This window comes from Nothoprocta perdicaria, unplaced genomic scaffold (assembly GCF_003342845.1).
Source record: "Nothoprocta perdicaria isolate Ctin4 unplaced genomic scaffold, notPer1 scaffold_87, whole genome shotgun sequence".
NCBI classification, from domain to species: domain Eukaryota; kingdom Metazoa; phylum Chordata; class Aves; order Tinamiformes; family Tinamidae; genus Nothoprocta; species Nothoprocta perdicaria.
The window spans coordinates 2,664,389-2,688,788 of record NW_020456165.1 but is presented as its reverse complement, the minus strand read 5'-3'; the positions used below and the strand labels follow the sequence as shown (position 1 = coordinate 2,688,788).

The following is a 24,400-nucleotide window of genomic DNA, read 5'->3' as shown; positions in this document are numbered from 1 at the left end:
TTCCTGGCTGCAGCCTCAGTGACACCAGTCCTACAGAGACAAATCACTTAATAATGAACAAAGTAGTAGACAAAGGAGAACGTGCAGTAGTGTTGCGTAGGACAGATTTATGTAAGAAAAGCTGCAGGAATGTGTAGTTATTTCTTTAAAGCATACTGAGCAATTCTGCAAGAAACATTGAGTGCAAAGCTGTAAGCATGATTCTCTCAGTTGCAACGGTACATAAATACAAACCAGATGATGGTAAATATGAAGTAAATACAAAGATGATCTTTTTTCAAAGTATTTTTTCCCTAAATATAGGCAGAAAACTCCATGTGTGATAGCTACAAAGTGGTAATCAAAGTTATTCTCTGGCTAGGTCATGGATTTTCAATAATTGTGTTTGTTTCATCTGGACTCATGTTTTTTTTTTTTTTCTTTACAACAGATTCTCTATAAAGTATAATATTCTTTGGGTGATAAACAGCTTATGCATCTGAATGAACATTGTATGTAAAATTGAAAAAAATATAAACACACTATTTGTGTAAATATTAAATTCAAATGGGAATGGAGTTTAAAGTAACGTGCTACGGATTCCCCACAATTAATGAAAAAACTATTCAGTTGATCTCATTGCCTTAGTCTTTGTCACGTTAGGCTTAAAGAGTAAAGGGTATAAGTCACTATAGCTCTGGAAGAGCTTAGATTCATTGCTGAATTTAACTGGCTGACAGGACGGCTACAAAAAAAGAGCTTCCCCTCTGCTCAGCTCTGGTGAGGCCCCACCTGGAGTACTGGGGGCAGTTCTGGGCTTCCCAGTACAAGAGGGATGTGGAGCTCCTGGAGAGGGTCCAGTGCAGAGCAACAAAGATGATCAAGGGACTGGAGCATCTCTTGTGTGAGGAGAAAATAAGTGAGCTGGGCCTGTTTAGCCTAGAGAAGAGAAGATTGAGAGGGGATCTTATCAATATGCGTAAGTACATGAAGGGGGAATGTAGGGAGCAAGGGTCCAAGCTCTTCTCAGTGGTGACCAGTGACAGGACAAGGGGCAGCGGGTACAAGCTGAAACACAGGCAGTTCCATCTCCATGTGAGGAAGAATTTCTTTCCTATGGGGCTGACAGAGCCCTGGCACAGGCTGCCCAGGGAGGTTGTGGAGGCTCCTTCTCTGGAGGTCTTCAAAACCCACCTGGATGCCGCCCTGTGCCACATGCTCTGGGTGTCCCTGCTGGAGCAGGGGGGTTGGACTAGGTCATCTCTAGAGGGCCCTTCCAACCTCAAACATCCTGTGATTCTGTGAAGTTCTGTACTTTCTATGTTGTTGCTGCTGGAAATTTAAAGTGTTTATAGCCTGGAGAGCTCTAGCAAAATGAAGAATAATGAAGAGCATGTTGATTTATCCTTCACATCCTCTTGCCATACACTGTCCATGTAAGTGTGGCAAGTCACTGCCTGAATTTCAGAATGGTTTTCGTTACTTAAATGACTTTGGTTACCTGAATTTCAGCAGAAACGGCAACAAGCAGCCACTGTCGTGGCCTTTCTTCTGTGATGCTACCTAACTGTAACATACAATATTGGAAAAGCAATAATCCCTTTAAGTTTTCATATTTCAGGAGAATGAGCCTACAGTAACAGTCTGAAAAAAAGGACATCACAGAATTCAAGTCTGAAAGCTGCTTGTTTTGTCCTTCCTTCTGCTTTCTGGCATGTTGCTTTGTTAGCTTATGAGTTAAAAGCTCATCTTGTTTGGTTTTGCTCTATTGAAGTGTCAGTAGTCCTTCACTTTGAAATACAAATGCATTGCTTTCTGGAAATATAGCAGCAAGCATCAGCTAACCCACTTCTTATTTTTAGTGTACTCGTGTCATGTGGACTCCACCTCTTCGTGAAAGTTTCTCATACCCATTCCTTGTTCTTCAGATGTTGCTTTTGACCTATATTCTCAGGTACCTTTCAGTTTATACTTAGCTATTTACAATTATTTTAAAAAATGAATGTCACAGGGCATTATTTGAATGCTGTGTTTTGCAAATTGGATTTTTCTTGTGCCTTATCAGCTATTGCTAATTCCAATGTCTTTGTATGCTGCAGCAGTGGTATCGTTAGCACAGAAACTCTCGTGACTGTTCATAGAGCAGCCACTGCACCAGAACTGCAGTCAGATTACTCAGCTTCAAGAGCTGACTGTAATACAAATCACCTTTAACATGCTGGTAAATGTATATGTGGGCTGTAAATTGGGATTGTCAGTGGATTGCTTCCTAGAGCAACAAGCTGATATTCCATTGCCTTAGTTTTGTTCCTCTTAAAGACTGTTGGTTTGGTTGCACTTAGAATATGTCTATGCTACGCGATAGAGGACACTATAGGCACCTGTAAGTATGCCTGGGCAGCTTTCTGTAAGTTAATTAGCTCAAGCTTTTAGAGCAATCTCATCACCTTAACGCAAGGATGCTCTTGAGGTCGTATGCCTTGATTCACAGTGGTTGCTCTTAGTTTGCAGCTTGCTTAGGTGACTATTTTGCCTCTATTTGAAAAACAAGCATGATGCTAGAGGGCTTTTTCACCCAGCTCCTTGCCTGTAGATTCTCAGTGTACTTGTGATTTCACTGAGCTTTGTAATTGCACCTTAGATTTTCCTTTTTCAGATCATGCTGGTTTGTGGTCATTGATTAAAACAAATGCATATTTTACTTCAGTTGTTACTAACCTCTCATTTTTAGGTGGGGCTAAAGGTATATACTGACTAGAAAAATATTTTGAGTAATGGTTTATAAACTGCTTGCTGGATTCTGTATTAGAATGGCACCTATTCATTTAATGCTTATTTCTAAGTGTAAGGTCAAACAAAAGGAAAAAAAACTGCTCTTCAAGTTAGGGCAACCAGAGTGTATGCATTCTGCACCTATAATTGTGATGCTCCTTGATTCTCCTGTTCTTCAAATTTTGCTGTCTATAAAATAGAACTAAAGCTTACTTGCCATTGAGAAGTGGGTGTTTAAGATAGGCATTTCAGCACCAGGTCCTGAAGAGATGTTGAACACTTTAAACTTTCTGCTTCTTAATTATGGTTGCTGCTTTGGGAGCAGGTTTGCTTTAGGTATAGCAGTCTGTTGCTGGAACCCCAGAGCCTGTTTCTTTGGAACACAGGCTAAAATTTAAATCTTCTACTACTTTTAAGTAAAATAGCAGCCTCAAGCTTAGCCTGGCTTCCAGTGTAGTTTAATGCTGAGGCTTTCTAAAAGTACTGATGAGTCATATTATAGAGTTTATCAAGACTGCCGTCATCTGTTGTGTTTGTGGGGGTTCTGTTTGTCTGTTTTTGTTTTCAGCAGGCTTACGGTCTCATCCAGTGGAGGCCAGTTAGTGAAATTTGAAATGTGACTTTTTTCGGAAAGAAAATCAAAACTAACATAGAAATAAATAATTAGCACTCTAAGTAACACTTGGAAAATGTGCTTTGTTGAGTTAAAGGTGTTTCAATTTGGAGAGACAGATCACTATTAAAGAGGATTTCAAGAGTTTCTTTATAGATTTGTTTTTCTCTCCTGCTCTGAAATCTTCATTCCAAGAAGGCACGCTGGCAAAAAGTTGCAGAAAGTTCATGTGGAAAGAAACTTGTGAAATAATAGGATGTTAGAGGAATGTAGTCACTGTCAGATGCAGACCATTCTGAGAATATTTGTGAAAGAAATGGATGTGACATGATTGTTATTACAAGGAGTTGGACCTATGCACGAGGTGTAGTTCAGCCTGTTGTATTACATACTGCCATGAAAGGATATGTCTGATAGATAGTTACTCTTCAGTAAGATATTCTTCAAAACTATTGAAGCTACAGATTTTGGAAACTAAATTTGCTTCAGCTATGTTATCTGTAGTGGATCAATACTGCTAGCTAGTGTTCAAGGTAACCTTGGTTTTACTCTGTGTTCTGCTGTGCTTTTGGATAATATGCAACTATCTGTGTAGCTTAACTTACTGATACCTATTCTGTCTCTTTTTCCCAAGGATTCCGAATATTAATACAGGAAGCTTGATTGCACTGTGTGTTTCTAATGTCTTTTTCATGCTTCCCTGGCAGTTTGCTCAATTTGTTCTCCTAACACAGGTAAGCTCATATGCAACTTCAAATAGCATCTTTGAATTATTTAGGCAGATTGACTATGTTCTACAGACAGGCACTGAATTTACAACCACGCTGATGGTTTCCTTTTAGCCAGACTTCACTCTCACTCTCAGGATAGATTCATACCATTTGTTACATCAATACTTTTGCTAGTGGTCTTCAAAATTTAAAGGTTGACCATTTATGTCACTCAATCTTTGGCTTCCAGGACTAAACAGTTTAGCTTTCCCTTAAAAGCAGCCTCCAACCTGAGAGAAATACATTAGAACAAGCGCAGAATAAGCGAAAACTTTGCAAATAGAATTACCAAATAAATTAAATGGCCTTGCATCACTTCAGGTTATACAAAATTAAACACAATTTTTAAACTAAGCAATTTTTGCATGGCATGTAATATTTGGCATGATTTTGCATGATTTTGATTCTGAGCAATGGCATGATTTTACTGTCTTAGAGAATTCAACTAGTTGAGGTATTTTTATTATTTACTATATTTCACATTGGCTAATGTGAGCAAGAGGACACTGACATGCAGCATCTCCTTAGTGTTTATGCTGATTGAAGTTCCGAATCCAAGCATATCCCTTCGCCTTTTTATCCCGGTCCAAGTTGATACTGCTTGGTTTGGGTTGATAGTTTTGAACAGTGCGTGCTTCAATAGACATGTTTTCTAACGAAAAAAGAGGAAGCCACATAGATGTATAGAAATATTTTAGAAAACTTGTCATGATAAAGTCCTAGTTATTTTGATTTTGATTCAGGAACAGTAAAGCAAAGTGGAGTAGACACCTGTTTAAGATTGTGGCCCTGAAATTTGAAGCTATGGACTCAATTCATGAATTCATGAATTTCCCGTTTTATTTGAAGCAAACTGCTTAACCACTTAATCCCATTTTCCTCTTCAGCAAATTTTGGTTGTTTCCATACTTCACTTAACTGTAGTGTTTCAGCCATGGAAATTAATACTCTTTAAAATGTAGTACTAAAATAACACCGTTTACTTTTGCTTTATATGTCCCCTATTTTTTGTAAAGTTGAAAAATTATTTCTAAAATACGCAAATATGTAGTTTTAAAAATTGATCTATGATTATTTACGATTTTTCTTTATGAGTACATATAGGAGAGTACAGACTTTAAATAGTTTCACTTTAAATAGTTTTAACTATCTTTTGCTTTTGATTCTAGATAGCTTCTTTATTTGCTGTGTATGTTATGGGCTATATTGACTCCTGCAAATTACAGAAGATACTCTCTGCTCATATGGTAATTTTTTTCCTTTTTAAGCTAAATTCTGTTGACCAGCTTAGAGCCTCAAAAGATGTTAGCTGTCTTAAATGTTTGCTTAGTTACAGGATGATTGAACGAATGCAATAATAAGGGGTGGAGGGGCCTGTGTTTGAGTGGTTGGATCTGACATATACTTAGATCATAGAGTCAGAAACTAGAATTTTCTGGCACACCAGCATCTTTGAACTCAAAATTAACAACTTACAAGAATTGTGGAAATACTTGTCTCTCCCCAACTCCTCCCACTTATTTTATGAATTTGAAGATACTGTCCCAAACAATAAGCTACAAAATATAAGGATTAATAAAGTAAGAACAATAAAAAGTTGACGATGCAGTGTTCAGCTCATCTTCTTTCATGGTTAGCAGAAGCCCAAATTGAAATATCAGCTTGTCAAAAAGCCCTTATTGAAAGAAAAGAACCACAGCTAGACTGGGTTTGGAAGAATTTCAGTAATCTTAAGTATGTGAAGATACTGTGCTTGAACTATTTGGGGAGAGTGTGTGTATGTGTATATAAACCATTCATAATATATATAAATATATATTTATATAAAATATAAAATATTATATATTAAAATATATTTAAATATATTATTATATTAAATTATATATTAAAATATATTAAAATATATTTATAAAAATATATAAAAGAAGTTAAAGTAAAATATTTATCCAAGGAAAAAAAATTGTAAAAAAATGATGGGAATGTTGACAAAGGCTGTGCAGGTAATAAGCATAAGGCATTAATGTTCAACATAATATATCTGATGTTCATTTTACAATTAAAGATGATAACTATTTGCTACAAGTTTCTTTATGAGACCTTGTTGTCTTAAATATACAGACAGAAGTGAATTTCTATGGAAGAAATATGTCTGTTTTTAAAAACAGGTTTTTGTTTAAATTGTTCTAAGGAAACTCAGTGTACAAAAAGAGAATGTCTACCACAGCATATGTACTCACAATGATTAAAATACCCTAAGCTTTAAATAAAAGAGAGTAGTAAGCTCTGAGAAACTCATTTCAGAAATAAACCAGAGATGCCAAGTGGTTGTTTCTAGTCAGACACGTCAGAAAAATTTACAAATAACCCTCTTGGTTTAGTAATTCTTTTGTCAGAAACAGGTTGAAATACTTATGACTTTCTGTCAAGAGACATCATAATTTCACAGTCAGTATCGTAAAAGGTCCAATTTCAGATATGTGGGTATGTGATATTCTACAGAAAATGTAGTGAGCCTGGCTAAACTGCCAGTCTCTCAAGGCTTTGTTTTTTTTTCTTTTTCCTTTCTGTGGAATATGAGTCTAACCATGAAAAGTAATAAAGAAATTCAAAAGGTCACATATTTTACAAATAAATGCATTTCTCCAGTAAGAAGGAGAAGGCCCAGACGTTGACCATTGATACAGCTTTCTAAATGAGAAACTTTGATTTATCTTGCTTTCCCCTAGGAGGAGAACATTGAAAAAATAGAACAGGCACAGGAGAAAATCAAGACACTGGATAAAAGCTGTGTTTCAAGCTATGAGTTTCAACCTTATCAGCTGAAACAGTTATGTGTATATGATGAAAGTGTCAGATTAGAATTTAGATTACAATTTTGCTTTATTGGATTTGGTGATGATTATGTTTTAGTGTGTAAGAAATAAAAGAGAAATAAGAAAGAAAGGAATAAGAAATAAAAACAAAAACGTTTATTCAAGATTTCTATAGTGTTCTGAAATACAACAAGCACTACAGTGATATAATTTGCATGAATGTGTATGTTAGGAATAACTTTTCAAATGTAACTGGGATACCAAATAAAATAATTGGTCCTATGGTCAAATCTTTTTGCGCAATTGTACATTTTAATTGTACATTTTAATGTATGCCACTATAATATTCTACATGTGGTGACCTTGTAACCATTACAACTTTATAATTAGTGTTTCAGTGTGATTCTTTCAGCTGAGTATGTAACTTATATTTGCTGTGAAACAAGTTTCTCTAAATTTCCAGTTGTTAAAAAGCAATTTATGTGCTTAGATAACTATTTTAAATCTAATTGCTTTTATTTTCTTATTTCAGGTGTCACTTGTAGTGTGTTTTATACTGATGTTTGGTAATTCAATGTTACTGACATCCTATTATGCTGCATCTTTAGTAGTTATCTGGGTAAGTTGTTCAAGAAAGAAATCATGGGATGCTAAGCATATAACCCTATATTTATTTAATGCATTGATCTATAACGTAGAATTGTTGCATTGTCTGATAGTTCAGAAAGATTGTTGTCACTCGGTAAACAGCTTTAAACCTTTTAAGACCTTGGAGATTGTCGGGGGGAAAGGTATTTAGTCACACACCCACCCACCCACCCATCAAGACCCCTTCATAAGGAACCAAGTAGGGCTTCACTCTCTCTCTTTTTTATAAATAGTTTAAATTGTAGAAGGATATATACACTGGCTGACGCCTTCATAAAATGCTAGCCCTACATAATTAGAAAAAGGGAACAAGAGCAGAGGAGTTTAAAATGTGTGTATATGGCTTGGGAAACTACAAATACCTCATAACTGACTAAAACACATATAATGGTTTAGGACTATTTGAAACTGCTGAGCCCAAGTTCTGAAATCATCTATCAAAAACTCATCATCCCATCATCATCTATCTTCATTTGTCCATAAAAGGGAAAAAGAATTCCTAACCTCTTTTGCTCTCCTATGGTTTCTCTTAGAGGAATTTTGTATGTGGGAAATGGGAAATAAGATTCTTTGAGCTGATCTGGTTTAGCGTGCTACATTCATCTCCATTGCTGATTTTTTTTTTTTTTCCCCTCCTATTTATCCTCCTAGAAGCTTGTGGTGAGCTCAGTGAATTTCCTTCTCTCTGTATTTTGTCCTTCAGTAAATGAGTGGTAATTTCTCACCTATGCCAAGAGATAAGCTAGCTAAGCTAGCTTTACTTCTGGCAGTTGCTGTATAGCTTGCTTGTTATTTAAAAAAAAAAAAAATAGAAAAAAACCCCCACCTCTGTGGTATATTTAGCTGCTGCAAAAGTATCAACTTTATAATATATTTATAAATCTAACTACTATAATTATTGAATTTCTTGCCTGTTTTCTGCTTAAGGGAAAATTTTTATAATTTGCCTATCACTGGAGTGTTTGTAGTAGACGCAGTCCTGTAGTAAACTCAATGTCACATATGGGCTAGGTTTCTAGAAGCAATGTTTGTTCTCTGTTTCTCTTATATTTTTCATCAAATCAGCTTAAAGTGACTCTTCCTTTGTTCCTAAGACAAGGAACAGTGTGAAACAGAAAAAAAAATACTAGCAACTTTTCTTTTCCCCTGTGTTCTATTTCCTTCTTTGAAAATAGCTTTCTTTGGAATATTGCTGAAAATTATGCCGTTCTTCAGAGGTCTCCTGTCATTTGTGGAAATGGATATAACCCTGTGTTTCTGTTGCCTTTGATTTAAAGCTGCTTGTAACTGCATAGTTTTGCTTGGTAAAGGGAAGAGTAGTCTTCTGTATAAACTGCAGTAGAAATTCTTATATTAGTATGTCTGAGGTGTGCAGGTGAAACTGTAGAATAATATATTCTTATTTCAGGTTTTATTGATTCTTGAGTTTTTTTTTTTAATAGTTGCATGGTATACATTCTTACTAAAATAAAATAATAATCTGGGATGCTGGAGATACTGTAAAATGTTGTGGCTATCACACCTTACCTAAATATAAACATTCTTCTTATTATTAGGGAATTCTTGAATTGAGTCCAAAATTCTTGAAAATGAGCAGAAGAGCAATTAGGTTATGGGTAAGGATTTTGATATATTTCGAATTTCAGGGAAGGACTGTTAATTTTATTTAGTTTACTTGTTTTTTTACAAAATAATATAATTTCTGGTTTAATTCCTTGTGTCCTCAAAACTAGAAATGCAGCTTCATTTAAGGAAAAAGAAAAATGGGATAAACATCTATTTCATAGAATTGAAATAACACTCATTCTATGACAACTCTTCTGATTTTATAGTCCCACCTTGACATATTTACATCTACCTTTAAAATAAAGGAAAGAATTTCTAAGAATCAGTATAAAGGGTAGCAGTGCTTGCAGATAGGGGGATTAAGATATTGCATTAGAGATCCACCTAAGAATGTCCTGAATTATGTTAGTTTTTTTGTTAATAAGAATAAACAGCCTATAATTAAATAGGATATGATTGCAGTTTGTTTGGTTTATGGTTTGTTATGGTTTTTGATGCCCCTTATGTTATCAGCAGCAAGTACCTTCCAAAATTGAGGTTTGTTTGTAGCTGTTAAATATGATAACTGAATGCAGCTATCGTCCGTGTTACTCCCTCTTATCATGTTAAAGGAAAGATCAGTTTTGTTGCATTATTTTCTCTGAAAGCATCTGCTGCTGGAGACAACTTCAGTAAGATTCTCTAGAGTTTCCTTTATCTCTCCACCAGAATGATGCAAACCTAGTATATATGGTATTTTATTTATATTTCCATGAATTTATAACTGGTGTCTGTCTTCAGCAGATACTATAAATAAGCCAGTTCTTCCAAGTGGTTGGATTAGTAGAACATTACAGCCCCATAATGTTGGAGGAGGAAATTATTCTACTACCCTAGTATATGCAAAGTAAATGGCATTCAAAATTAGGCTGCCCCTTTTTAAAGGCCTTTTAGGTGTCTCCTCTACTGCAATGTAGTGGATGGTAATACAGCCATGATGTAAATTAATTGCACAAAAATGCTTTGTTGTAAGAGGAAAATAGCACCCCAGTGCACTCTGCTTGGTGAAGCAACTAGAAGTGGTTACACATCCTGGTGATGACATTTGAGAAGTTCTAATTGTTTAATTTAGGTTTTACTAAAGTTCCTCTTAGACATGTCTATTTCATTCTGAATATGTTTTTAAGGTCATTGAAGGATGTGCCTGGATAGTTGGGACAGTTACCTTGAAATATCTGACTTCTTTAGCATTTGGAATATCTGATGATGTAAGTGTTCTTTTTCTTAGCTTAATATCTGGTATTTTGGTTTCTGTTCAGAAAGCTGTCTGCTGTTGCATAACACTTTCTTGAAGTACTATTTTCTTAGTAGATTTATGTGACAGTGATACTTATGATAATAATTTATATGATAGCTCATGATTCTATTCTCTTTCCTTTTTGAATTAAATGAAACTGAAGTGGGAGTTAGGTTAAAAACTGACATTATTTTGCTGGTGAAGTGTAATAGCAAGAGAAGGTAAGATAGCATATTGAAAAGGAACTTAGGCTAGGAAAACATATGCCCAATAAGATATCTTGGGCCCATGGGAAGCAATTTAACAAAAATATTTTCAGGTTTTTAAGTAAATTTATGTTTGAAAACTTCTTTTATGTTTTGTATAAGAGCATTGCATTATACATAGAACATTATTTTTCCTATAGTTCTTTTCTATCATTATGGATTATTTTTTAATTTAAGAAAATCTCTTTTGAAGGATATTATAGTAAACTATATGGCATAGGGGAAGGGAAACAGTATGGGAATAGAACTATCTACACCATCAACAAATGACAAAGCAGAAAGCAGTACCTATCAGATGGAGTCAATGGAGGCTACAAGACGGATATTGATGTGCTCCCTTTAGTTAGATTGGTTTCTTTAAAAAAAAAAAAAAATCCTAATTCTTAATATTTTGATTTTTACGATGTTGCTCATATTTTCTGGAAACACCAAGATTACTTTTGCAGAAGTGCGGAGAGATTACATAATTGCTTTGCCATTCATTAGGAATTATCACTTTGAGGTACTATGGTCTAAGTTCCTGAAAAGACAAAGCTTTTTACCACTTATGTAACAAATGCTTTGTCTGTCTATAAATGAGGCTTTGTCGATCTTTGTTCATTTCTGGTATCTTCTCATATCTTTTGCAGTAGTTTCTCATAGTTTCTCACTTTCTTAGTTTAATTTCCTGTGAAGCTAACTTTTAGGAAGACTGTTTTGAAGTCCTTGTGATTACAATTTCTCATTCAATTTTAGTCCTTTTATTATCAGATTCTACTGTTTAGACCTTATCTGTGCAGATGCTACATCAAGGGGCAAAAAGTGGCAAACTTTTATATCTCAAAAAGCATGTATAAAACCATGTTCTTGCTGGGCCCGTTTCCAGTAATAACCTCCCACCTTTCTACTGCTTTTCACTTTGTATTTTCTCCAAGCACTCTTTATCTGTGAAGACTTCATTTAATCCCCTTGAGTAAATTTTGGTGCTTTTGTCCCAGTATTGTAAAATTTGTAAACGTCCAATTAAGAATCTTTACATTTACATTTCAACTACTTCACTGGTGAACACCATCCAAGTTTTACTTATGATTGCTTTTATTGTTTATTTCCTACCAGGCTCATATAGGTAATCTATTAAAAGCTAAATTTACTGGCTACAAGGACTTTGATACCTTAATGTATACCTGTGCTGCAGAATTTGACTTCATGGAAAAAGAGGTAATCTGATCAAATCGGACCACTGTGGGATTGGATTTTTTTTGTTTTGTTTATATCAATTTGTAACTTAAAAACATCTGAAAGCCATATCCTGCATAAGACATTTCATTTGGAATTCAAGAGGTTACTAGTCAAGTTAGAAACATAAATGTTCTTAAGCTGAATTTAACTAACTTTATTACTTTTAAGTTGATGAAAAATAAAAGAATATTTTGATTTTGGAAAATATGCTTGCCTGAATGAAACCTGTGCTGGTTCAAGAGCAAGCAGGAATTTACAGTTTTGCAAACTTGAGATTTTATGTGGATATCAGTAACCACTGTTGAATTGAGGAGAAAATGCAGTAGAGCTATCAAGGTCCTATGTGGCAGATTTAGATTACGAAGGAGCACTGATGCTTCTTAGCTTGCTGTTAGTGAACTTGGGTAATTAATTAGTATATAGATAGGTAGAAATTTTATAGGTTCCTCAAATCGTAGTACTCAAATTCAGGTGGTATACAATCTACTTTTAGCCTGAAGGAAGCTTTGCCAAAGAAATAGGAAACATTTTCCCATGACCCTAGAATAAAACTTCTACTGAAATTTCTAGATAGAGTTGAAATTTTTGTCTCATAAGCTTGTTTTGTTCTTGTTTTATGTTTAAATTTACATTTCCCTTGAGGGAGGATGTCTTATTTTCTTTAAAAAGGCCACTGTAATGCTTATAGATGAATGGAAAGCAATTAATACAGTTATTTCTGTTATAGACTCCAGTGAGATACACAAAGACTCTGCTGCTACCAGTTGTTCTGGTGGTCTTGGTGGTAATCATTAGAAGGGTAAGTGACTGATTTAGTGAGCAGCCTTTACCTTGATTTTGCTTTTTAGGTTTTTTTGAGGGACCTTTATTTATAATGAAGTAGGAGAAAAATAGATTAAAAATATGATTCTTTAAAAATATATGTATAATTTTTATTTTCTTCATATAGTGTTTTTTGTTAGTTTTTTATTTTATTTTTATAGTGCAGTCCTGAAGTCAGTGGCAAAACTTGCTTGGAGGTCAAAGTGGCAAACACAAATTTCTGTCCTTTAGCTGAAGAGAACTGCAGCCATAACTATTTCTGTAGATTTTGTTATGTATAATTTGTGTAAAAACAACTTACAGTTTACCCAAGAACAGATGGGATAGCTGAAAACTGCCTGACTAATTAAACACGCTAACAAAGAATTTTTGCTAAAATATTACATGTTTTTATCTTAGTATAATACGAGCATGAGTTTGCCCAGCTGCAATTTAATTTTGCAAATGTTGAAAATACTTTTGAAAGATTATTCATTTCCTATGTTGGTTTTCATTTTCTTCAGGCAATTAAATATCTTGTGTGGACGTTATCTCAACAAGGCCAGTGTGAAAGGTGAATGTTGTTTTCTTTTTTGAATGTAAAATGGAATTTTCTGATGAAAGGTTATTTGGTTTGATGTATGCTGGGTAGCTGAATTCTTCATTGTTAGCCTTTTTTTGAAGCATGGATTATTTGCAGCTCAGTAACTGAATGTCATAGGTAACTGAATGAACTGTTTATGATGATTTTATAGGATGTCTAAAACTAAGTTGAGCTATTCAAGTTTTAGTGGAGTTTAGAATCAGAGCTTAGACATCCTAACTTTCTTTACTAGTATTTTTTTTTTTCTGCTGTATCTTCTTAAATCAATATTTATTTATGCTTTTATTTGTTTTACTCTTAAAAAAGAACAAATGCAAAAATGCTCCTCCTCATTTTTTTTTTCCTGGTATTATCAAGATACTTGAGTTTTATCTTTAGAAAGCCATCACTACCACATTCATTTTATTTACTAAATATGGGTGATGCTTGCTCTGTTGTTGACATTAGGCTCAAGAATGGTGAATTTGGGCCAGTTGAGTGTTGTTTGTTTCCCTGACATCTTTTGCTGCATTTTCTTTTGCTCTAATCATTTCAGTGATCTCTGCATTCCATAATCTAATGGCCTTTAGAGAAATTTCATCAGATGTGAGCAGGATTCACCATCCTGTCCTCACAGATGTTTTAGCGGGACAGCAGTTATGAATCATTTGGATTACATTCACATTTGTATTTCCTTCTAAGAATCTAAAGACTAAAGCCATAGTAACTGAGTTAGTGGTTGACTCTTTGGTGACAGTGTTCTGCATCTCTTATGCTAGCAAGGTATTCTCTAAATTAGCTATTCTGTATGTGAAATAATCCATAGGAAATTACTAAAAACTGCTCAAAATAATTTTCAGATTGGAAATACAGAGGCATGTGGGAGGACAGTTGCTGATTATAGTAGTTGTGCAGGTGCTGATTGATGCTTATCAGGCTGGTTCAATTGCTTAGAGCTGTCATAGATGCTGCTAATGTGAAATGACTGCTTCTGTATGGTATAAACCAGTAATTTGATTTTCTGTTTTCCCTTTTTTATTCAGAGAGGAACGTTTTAACCACGGTGAGGTAGGACTCATTCTGCACGTCTACTGCTATGATAATGTGAATATTCAATATTGAAACATAAATGGCAGTTGTCTGAGGCCGATACATGATTATTTGAAGCTAAGTATTCGCATGTACTTCTATTTCCTTGTTCTATATTGGATACAGTGTATAACCAAAATAACAGTGCAATGTTGAACAGTAACAGAAAAAAGTACTAGTTAATGGTGAGGGGAATAGTGCAGGAGAGAAATCTCCTGGGCACAGAGCACTGATCATAAGCCAGGCCTTCCAGTTGCCCCATACAGACTGGGAAGGTGAATGGTAGCTGTGTGTGGTCTCATGGTAGCACTTTCTGACTGTGGTGATACAGAGCTTGTCTCTGACAAATAATCTTTTTAAAAATTCTTTTTTTTTTTTTTAATATATCACAAGGAAAATAGTTCTACAGATGGTTCTTTTAATTAACAAAACCACCTAAATAGTATATTTGAATAGTAGCTTGCTTTTGTGATTTCTTTCTCATTTGCCTTTAAGTCATCATGAACAGTGCAAAATGTTCTTAACAGCTCATGTGGTCAAAGCTTACAAGAAAAGCTTTTTATAGCCTTTATAGCCCTTTTTGACCTTCATAGCCATTTATTCCAATCTTTTAGTAGGAAACCTATTATAACTCTAGAGCAGAATAAGGAAACGGCTCACTGAAGAGCAGTCTTAAACATGTACATGGTGGCACTTGGAAAGACGAATACTTGGTTCATTAAAGTATGAAACTACTTAATTACTTAATTAGCAAAAGGTAACTATAGAGTGATATATCAAAAATACTGCACCACCTTTACAGTAATTCAATCAGATGTGAAGGAATGAGCTCTTCCCGTGTAACCCAAGGAATTCCTAAAGAGCTTCTATTTTGTTTTGGGAATCTTAGCAGTTTATTGTGGATTGTGCTATGAGAAAAATCTCTTGCCATTCAAAATGTTTTAATCTATCAATTGGATACAAGTATTTTTTTGCAATCAATCCTTAATGTTTAATAGCAGCCCTTCCACAGGTAGCACAGATTCAATGTTAGGAGTGTTGAGTGATGCCTCTACATATCAAATTTGTAAGCTTCCACTTTTAAGGATGCTAACTGTATCTGTGGTTGTGTGATTACTGAGGGTGATTTTAGTTCCTCCTTTCTTTTCATGCTTGTTAAGTGTTCTAGATACTAAGCAATAAAATCTACTCAGTCTGATAAAGAAGTTGCCTGAGAAATGGTGCATGTCTTCTTATTGCCTGCCTTGTACTTCAGGATCTTTTGAATAGCTGCCACTTCTCTAGCTGCTTTTAATCTTACTGTGACTGTTTTTCCTCCCTGTTGTGCCATAACCTAACATGCTGTGCATCTTTTTGAAAAAGAGATTACCAAGTCTTTATTTTTATCTGAAATGTGAAGAAATTTATTTTGACTTTTTTTTCCTGGATAAGCTTGCTATTTAAGCTTTACTGAAGAAGAGTTTGTATATTTGAGGTAAAAGAAGTGAAACATATGCAAATACCAGCTTATGCTTCTCTGTGCTATGTTTATGTTTGCAGCTGGTGTATCACGCGTTGCAGCTGTTGGCATACAGTGTCTTAGCAATTTTAATCATGAGGCTGAAACTGTTTTTGACACCACACCTTTGTGTTATGGCTTCCTTAGTGTGTTCGAAGCAGGTAAGATTTTTTCTAATTCTGTAACTGTCTCAAGGCTTGTACTATTACCAGATATTTGTGATAAATTGGAATTTTAAGTTTGTAATTGTGGAGTCTGTGTTAAAAATAAACAAGGTAGTTTATCTAAAAATAAGATTACACATGTTCCTTTATGCCCTCAGCTGAAAATGAAGCAAAAATCTTTTATTGGGCTACTTCTCCGGCTACTTCTCCAACTGCATTATTTCACAAATAAATACACTGTGAATTGAGCTTTAGCATAGGGAGGCATATCCTAGATATGTTTTATTTGAGCACTCCTGTGTCATTGCAAGCTTTATATCAAATACTCATTTTATCCAAGTGGTGTTTAAGCTTGTTTACATTGGGTTTACCCAGCTTTTTGGATTGCTTTCCAAATTTTTGTTTGCTGATTTACCGTAAAACATATTTCTTAGTGTTGTATGTTGAAAACAGTTCAAACTTAATAAATATGCCCAACTCAGATCTATTTTTTTCTAAATATAACATAAAAATCAAGATGTTCTAAACATGAAAATGTTGTATGAATGTGTGTTAGAATTGGCTTTCGGTTTCAGTAGTTGTGTTTTTGAGACATGAACCCAATTGGGTCTGTGTCTGGGTGGCTATATGAGAAGTTTTGCAGCTGAACAAAGGGAGGCCACTCTGCAGAAAGGGTTACTTACATCGTGTGAAGGAAATATCCGACACTGAGAGAATCGAAGTTGATGATTAATACTGAATTTCCAGGCCGCTGTGAGGTTCAATGGGATAAAGAATCCAGGGAAGAAACAAATCTTCCATGAAGCTCCGCAGGCTGCATATTAATCCGTCTGATTTAATACTTTGCTTAATCCCTTGGTGTCCCATCCCTTAGGAGGTCTCGTGTTTGTTGAGTAATTAATAAGGATTATGCCACAATTAAAACGTTCTAAGTGGACTTTCACACGGTGTCTCTGTCTTAGACTAGCAGTGGCAACATCAGTGTACAGAACTTTGAAAGGAAATGGCTTTTAAGGCACCAGGAAGGCAAAAAGAAGAAATGCTTATCATCTTCTAAAATACTGTGATTTGTAGGCAACAGAAGTGAATTCTGCCCAGAGATAACTTATTCTTAATTCTTGTTTTATTTCCTTGTGTTCCTTAAAGAAAATCTGTGGGCTTTTCTGCCTTGCTATACATTTCTGTACAATGTACCATGCAATATAGTAAGAATTAAAGCTCTTGTGTAATTTTGTAGCATGGGAACTTTCAATTTTCACACTACTTCAGTATTTGGTGCTGCAGGAAAAGGCCTGATGCTTCTCTCTCAAAACTATGAGAAGTGATAAATGTATTAATTAAGGAAATCTGAATTACTCTTTGTCTATAGTACGGAGAGAAGTATTCTCAAAGATAAGAAAGCACCTTGTTAACTGTTAATAATGAAAGATGAGCTGATAGGAAGGTTTCTGGTTGTCTGCTTTGCTTTTTTTCTGTATAGCAATCCAGCTAGTACATGACAAACTAGCAAAAGTTTTAGTTTTATGTGCTTGCTGTAGTACCACAGCAATATTTTTTTGATTAAGTTTGGGTATAATTCAAAATGCATTATTGATAACAGTAGTTTTGTTGTGCTGTTGCAACTAAGTTTGTTGGGCACATTAATGAAAGATGGCACTTCAGGGAATCACTGCCCTTTGGAATTCAGAGGATCCCATGTTAACACTATGTACGTATCTGTGAGAATGAAAGGTTCAGCATAATGTGTCAAATATATGTTGTTTTTTTCCTTTCCTATCAGTAGGAAAGACTGTTGATGGTGTTTAAAGAGAGAGAGAGATTAGAAAGAAGCATGCAAGACAAGGTGTGCTCTGCTCCAAAAGCTTTTCGGTCCTTTGGCCATCCTGCCCTTATTTCTTGGTCTGTAGAATGAGAGCAAGATCCTCAGGAAGGCAAAAATCCACAGGATTCACCTATTCTGGTGGTTGTTCCTGTTGGACCAGATGGCTCAGATCCAGTGGCTTTTTGCCCCTTCTTTGCAGCATCATGGAGAATAGGACTGAGAGAACTAGGTCTTCAATACTAGGAAAAATAAGGCTCTAGGCTGCTTTACTTTGGGAGAGTTCCTCTATACAGAAGGTAAATGACGAGCTCTACATAAGTAATTTAAAAATAAATAAATCTCATGCTCTAGATGACCCTGCTTGTGCAGCGGGGATGGACTAGATGATCTCTAGATGAGATGACCGTCCATCTCTAGATGGACTAGATGACCTTCCAACTTTAAGGATTCTGTGACTCCTGTGATTTTATGATTCTATGTTGCAGCCACCAAAGGTTCCTTTGCTTTTAAAGGGCTCGCTGGGTCGATGCTGATTGTACAAGACAAGCTAGAGTCTCTCCAGTCTCTACACTTTTTCCTTTCTTTTTTTTTTTTCTTTTGTTGCGGAGCTGCTGGTAATTTTCCAGATAACATATGACTGAGTTGAGCACAAGAGAGAAACGCTGACATCCTGACCCAGAGGGCACTCAGACCACTTTGGAAGCTGCTCTTACTGAAGGAATCAAGGGCTAACTTGCCTCTTTTTGTGGATTCAGGAAAATACGAATATTTTTTTTTTTTCAGATTTTTTTTTCTGCCACGCTAGCTTCTGAGCCTAAATGGAAAATAGTTTTGTATGTAGTGTTCTTCAAGAGCATTTAATGAGTCTGTATACCTTCCATTATCTCAGTGCTGTGATTAATTGCATCTGATGGACAGCTAGAGATTTAAAGTGTATTTGTATGTTTGACCAAAAAAGTTCCCACCAAAAACGTACATCAATGAAGGAGGAAAAAAAAAGATCTTGGAAAAAGAAATGCTTATTTTGCACTTCATATAGTTTCAGCCATTGTAGGCTATTTTTATAAACAAAACGGTGTTAAATTGAGCTATTTCTTAACATTATTAATGTTTTTATAAAAGCATTAAGATACGTGATTTTATTTGATTTGAAAAGCAATGAAACTCTGACAGATTTCTGAACTTCTAAAATATTCATAGTTGAACTGAGTTTATTGCAGCTGCTGTCAAAAAAAGGACTTTTGCTCATGTAGACCAGCCTACCAATGCATTTGTTTGTCTTTCATCTTCCAGACCTGTGACAGGGTCACATCTTTCTGTTACATTAAGTTTCCTTGGATAACGCTGCTGTTCTTGCTGGAGAATTCAGCAGGAATTCTTTTAGAATAAGAGTGGAGTGCATAATATTTTGGAAATTAAATAAGTTAGGGTTAATTTTTACTAGAAACAGTACATGCTTCTTTATTTGTGTGATCAGACTAGTGGGAGATTTTTACTGGGAAACTTTGTTATTTCATGCTTTAATTAAAAGTATCTGAGTTAAATGTGCTTATTTAATACAGGTTTGATATTTTGAAATGTAAAGCTTGCTAATTGACAGCTAGGTAAAACATATTTTGCATTTTAAGGTGATCTAAGGTTTGGTTCATATAGGGATGGGTTAATCTTTGCTCAAACCAAGCAAATACACAGCAAATTTGGTACTTTTTTCAGATTTGTTGCTATTTGTTTTAAGCATCCAACATAAAGTATTTAGGAAATAATGCAAGGGCAATCTTTTTCCGTTCAGAAGAGGGAAGCACATAGGCTATAAAGCAATATTAAGCCCATATTTTAAATTCTATTTTCTGATATATTTTTCAGATATTTGTGTGATAATATCTACCTAATCCATATACCAGAGCCAGAAACTGTTGGTATAAGATTCATAAGAGCGTCTAACATTTGAATGGTCTTTTCAGAATTTGACATTTGAACTACAATTTTAGAAGCTGCATTAATGTCAGTTTTCTTTTTTATAGTATTAAAAAGTATGATGCACTGTATCCAGTAAATATGAGTACTTAAGAAGTCTTATCTAACTATTTTGGAAAATGGAAGAATTGATCAATTCCTAGGCAAAAGTTCTTTAACACTATAAGGAAAACATCTGTTTTTTATTTCCTTGTATGGAATATAACATTATATTAGAACATGAAATCATTCTTACATTTTATTCTTCTATTTCAGTTGTTTGGATGGCTCTTCAGTAAAATCCAGCCCAAAATATTGGTCTTTGCCATGTTAGCAATGATGACAATAGAAGGATCATCAAACCTTCAAACTCAATGGAACATCATGGGAGAATTTAGCAATTTGCCACAAGAAGAACTCTTAGAGTGGATAAAGGTCAATACCAAACAAGGTAAACTACTAAATAATGATGTTTGGTGTTTCTTGTTTAATAGGATAAGAGTTGGTAGAATGACTGCCACGTTATCACTTCTGTCTGTGGATTTGCCTTAGGACTTTCCCCAAATCCCTGTTTAGTCACGTGTACTCACCCAAGCAGAAGTTTTCTCAAGTGAAATAGAAGCAAAATGCTTCTTTTGTTAGATTGGAGCCTCCCTATGTGGAAGGTCTAATAGTATTCTTACAACAGAAGTGTTTGTGCAAAAGCAAATTAAAACTTTTTTTTTCCATCTTCATGGTACTGATTTTGCACTGCTCATTGTTTTGCTAGTGAAGAATACAAACCGTGTGTGCTCTCGTTGCACTTGTCCTTTGTTAAAGTGAATAAATCTAGCTGGGTGAATAAAAAGCTTCTATTTTAGCAGGAAAATACTTTCCATTCAGTAAGAACTTCTAAGAAATTCCTCCTTTTTTAAATTCATTTATCAGTGCATAGGAAGGGACAAATAAACAAATGTTGTCATAACAAATAAATTGTAGTACCTATTCAAAAGTGAAAAATAATATGTATTAAATACCCTTCCTTAGACATTCAGTTATTTATATTTATATATAAATATATATATATTTATATATGCATGATTTATATTGAATGAGGGGAGGAAAAAAAAAGGGAAAAAGTGTGTCCTGTGATTGCCATGTGAGACCTTTTCAAAAGAGCACATCTCCCCCCTCTCCCTCCTTACATATCTGTTGTTTTCTTCTGCAGAAATACCATTTTAGATATTTTGAAAATCACTTCTCTGCTCTTGATGCTCATCTCGGATGTTTTCTTCGTGCTGTGTTGCAGATGCAGTCTTTGCGGGAGCAATGCCCACAATGGCGAGCGTGAAGCTGTCGGCGCTGCGCCCTATCGTAAATCATCCCCACTACGAGGATGCAGGACTGAGGTAAATAGGCCGAGGGGGTGGCCTCGGTAGCCATTAGCTCTCTTACCCTTGGTAACGTGCAGTTGGACTGTCAGCATGTTACCTAGTAAAACCTTGATATTTAGTCAGATTGCAAACATATGAAGACTTTTGCTCATCTGTCAATGTACTGTGGGATAGATGCAGCTTAAAACTTACATGTATCCGAATGTGATAGTGGATTTGGGATTAACATGCATTAATATATCCTTTGTTCATTCTGTTTCCCATAATATGGTAGGTAGATTTTTTTCTTTTTTTCCATCAAGAGAGCCACTTAAGTTATTCCTTTCACCTTTCTGCAGTCAAGTGTCATTTTTCTTATTATATCTAATTATGGGTGTACTAAAACTAGTTGAAATTGAAATTGGAAACAAAACTTCTAGCAGTTTATTCTACACTGCACTTGAAACACTGAGTTGTGTTCTCTGTTTTTTTCAAAATCAGATTTTTTTTCTAAACTTAACTTTCTAAACTTCTAAACTTTTTTATTAAACATTTGTTTAGTAAAAAACAGATGGAGAGGAATAAAGTAGGTGATAAGGACTTCGATGTCGCATACCTTATGCCCTTGTTCTGTATCTGGTGTTAAGCCTAAAATATAGGACAGAACATATTTAGGGAAAGTAAGCTGGAGATGATATTGCAAAATGCAGAGGAGTTAAGTGTCACACATTGCACAAGCAAGGAAGGATATTAGTAGGTAATGCAAACAAGCACATGGTTTGCAAGTGACAGTTGTGCTTGTAGACAGACTTCAGAATGACTTTTTGTTCTTGGACTCTGTATTTAAGTATAGTCTAAACAAGAGCCATGAGAATTGTCTTTGGCAAAGGGAACTGAGGAAACAACCTCTTGAATTCCAGCAAGCTTGAACTGATGTCTTTGTAGACATCGGTTGTAGATGTTGAATACGTCTGCAATCCTCACCCTTTGCCTAGTGACCACAGATCTTGTTAGTAAGTTGCCTCCTGATACAAAAAAAATGGAAGGACTGTATATACGTTCTTGAAATCATTCTATTTGTGAAGAAATTGTTACATGACAGCAAATGATGCTCTTATTTTAAACTTTATTTTAGATTAGTTATCTTGTGAAATAAACATTCCTGTGTAGTCTAACTTCAGCTTACGGTTTTCTTGCCATATTGTTAGCTAACTTTTATGGAATTTCTTTTTTTGAAGGGCCAGAACTAAGATAGTGTATTCTATGTACAGTAGAAAACCTGCAAAAGAAGTAAAAAAAGAATTGAAAAAACTAGGAGTCGATTACTACATTCTAGAAGAGTCGTGGTGCGTAAGAAGAACAAAGTGAGTAAAATCTCTGGTTTTCTCACAGGAATAGTATGTCACCCAAATGCATTCATAGAAAGCAGTTGTTTTGAAATGCTTTATTGAAAGTGCCCAAAAGGCTTCAGTCCAGCATCTCCAGGCACTAAAATGTGTAAGTAACATTAGTAATGCATTAATAACAGTGTGGTCTTTATTTGTGCTTAGAGAGTTGTGTTTGTATATTTTTAAACTTCACCGTAGAGTATGGAGGGGTTTCACAAATGAATCCAGTTGTAATTCACAGCCCCCCAGAGTGGTTGAGGTTGGAAGGGACCTCTGGAGACCACCTAGTCCAACCCCCCTGCACCAACACCATCACCTACAGCCTGTTGCCCAGGACCATTTCCATGTGACTTTTGACTAACTCTAAGGAAGGAGACCCCACAACCTCTCTGGATAACTTGTTCCAGTGCTCTGTTATCCTCACACTGAAGAAGTGTTTTCTTATATTCAGATGGACCTACCTACATTTCTGTTTGTGCTTTTGCCTTATCCTATTACTGGACACCAGTGAGAAGAGTCTGGCCCCATCCTCTTTACATCCTCCCTTCAGATACTACACGTTGATAAGACCTCCCCTAAGATCTCTTCTTTTCTGCATTAGAAAGAACAAATGCATTTATATAATGAACCCTAATATGATTAATAGGTGCAGAATAAAACATAATTTGAGAATCATAACATTACCATTGTAGAGCGCTGAATGTTTTGTCATGTTTAGACTGTACCTAAGAAAAAGCTATGCCTTTTTTCAGTAATTTCTCATTATAACCTTTAAAAAACGATTCATTCAGGTAACGATTATTTTCTATGTATTTAGAATAAAATGAAATAAATCTATGCTATTTCTTAGATATTATCTTTGACAAAATGAGGAAATTTTCAGTAATTTAACTTTGAAAGATAATCCGTAAGAAATTGATATTGATTGCGTTCCTTAATAGTAGAAGATAGAATAGAAGAAGGTGAGAAGATACTTTTTTAAAAAATGTGTTATTTCTTACGTTTCCTTTGGAAGTTTTGCCAGTGACAAGTTTACCTTCCATTTTCTAGGAGGTTTTAAGGGTTTGTGCCAATGTATGTTGCATAACTTGAGTCATTTTCTAATACATACTGCCCCTTTGAAATGAGTTTTCATTGTGTAGCCCTAAAAGCAGACAAATTTTATAGGTTCTAGATACTGATACTTTTTTTCTTGCATTACTAATATAATTATCAATTCTCTAATCTGAGAAGACTTTGTAGCATGAGAACAAGCTTAACATTAGAGAAGGCATAATCAAATGTCCATAGAAAAGCTTATACAACTGAGTTTAAAGAGCTGCATGTTTTCTGATGGCATTTCTTAACTCCTGTTTGCCTATGCAATTGTTTTCTAGGCCTGGTTGCAGTATGCCTGAAATTTGGGATGTGGAAGATCCTGACAATAGTGGCAAAATTCCTCTATGTAATCTTATGATCCAGGATTCCAGACCGTATTTCACCACTGTATTTGAGAACAGCAATTACAAAGTCCTGAAGGTTTCAAAGGAATAACGTCTCAGTGCAAAGAACCATCAGTCTTTCGATTTTTTTAATCTAGTAACTATAAGAATTCTAAATCAGAAATACCTTTTCTACTAAACTTGAAATGGAAAAGCGTGTATTTTATTTTTTACCATTTTAAATGAATTCTGATTATAGAAGTATCTTAAACCTAACAGTTTGGATTTCTATTTCAGGGTCAGTCCCTTGAGATTTGCTATGCAAATGGTTATATGTTTGCACATTTTATTTAACACTGATCCAAAAAAAAAAAAAAAAAAAAAAAAAGATATTAGTCCACCAAACAA

At 35.0% G+C, this 24,400-nt stretch overlaps 1 protein-coding gene across 1 annotated transcript in view; it reads left to right on the top strand.

Annotated features, from left to right (window-relative positions):
- Window positions 1-24,228, top strand: part of DPY19L1 (dpy-19 like C-mannosyltransferase 1) — a 37,573-nt gene extending 13,345 nt beyond the window's left edge. The window contains exons 6-20 of the mRNA XM_026052322.1: window positions 1,842-1,933; window positions 3,999-4,098; window positions 5,304-5,381; window positions 7,480-7,566; window positions 9,152-9,211; window positions 10,328-10,408; window positions 11,799-11,900; window positions 12,649-12,720; window positions 13,247-13,296; window positions 14,349-14,373; window positions 15,934-16,053; window positions 20,108-20,282; window positions 21,120-21,219; window positions 22,422-22,547; window positions 23,948-24,228. Of these exons, the coding sequence (XP_025908107.1) occupies window positions 1,842-1,933; window positions 3,999-4,098; window positions 5,304-5,381; window positions 7,480-7,566; window positions 9,152-9,211; window positions 10,328-10,408; window positions 11,799-11,900; window positions 12,649-12,720; window positions 13,247-13,296; window positions 14,349-14,373; window positions 15,934-16,053; window positions 20,108-20,282; window positions 21,120-21,219; window positions 22,422-22,547; window positions 23,948-24,104 (1,425 nt within the window). The 3' untranslated portion in view covers window positions 24,105-24,228. The remainder of the gene's footprint in view (window positions 1-1,841; window positions 1,934-3,998; window positions 4,099-5,303; window positions 5,382-7,479; window positions 7,567-9,151; window positions 9,212-10,327; window positions 10,409-11,798; window positions 11,901-12,648; window positions 12,721-13,246; window positions 13,297-14,348; window positions 14,374-15,933; window positions 16,054-20,107; window positions 20,283-21,119; window positions 21,220-22,421; window positions 22,548-23,947) is intronic.
- The last annotated feature ends 172 nt before the right edge of the window (window positions 24,229-24,400 follow it).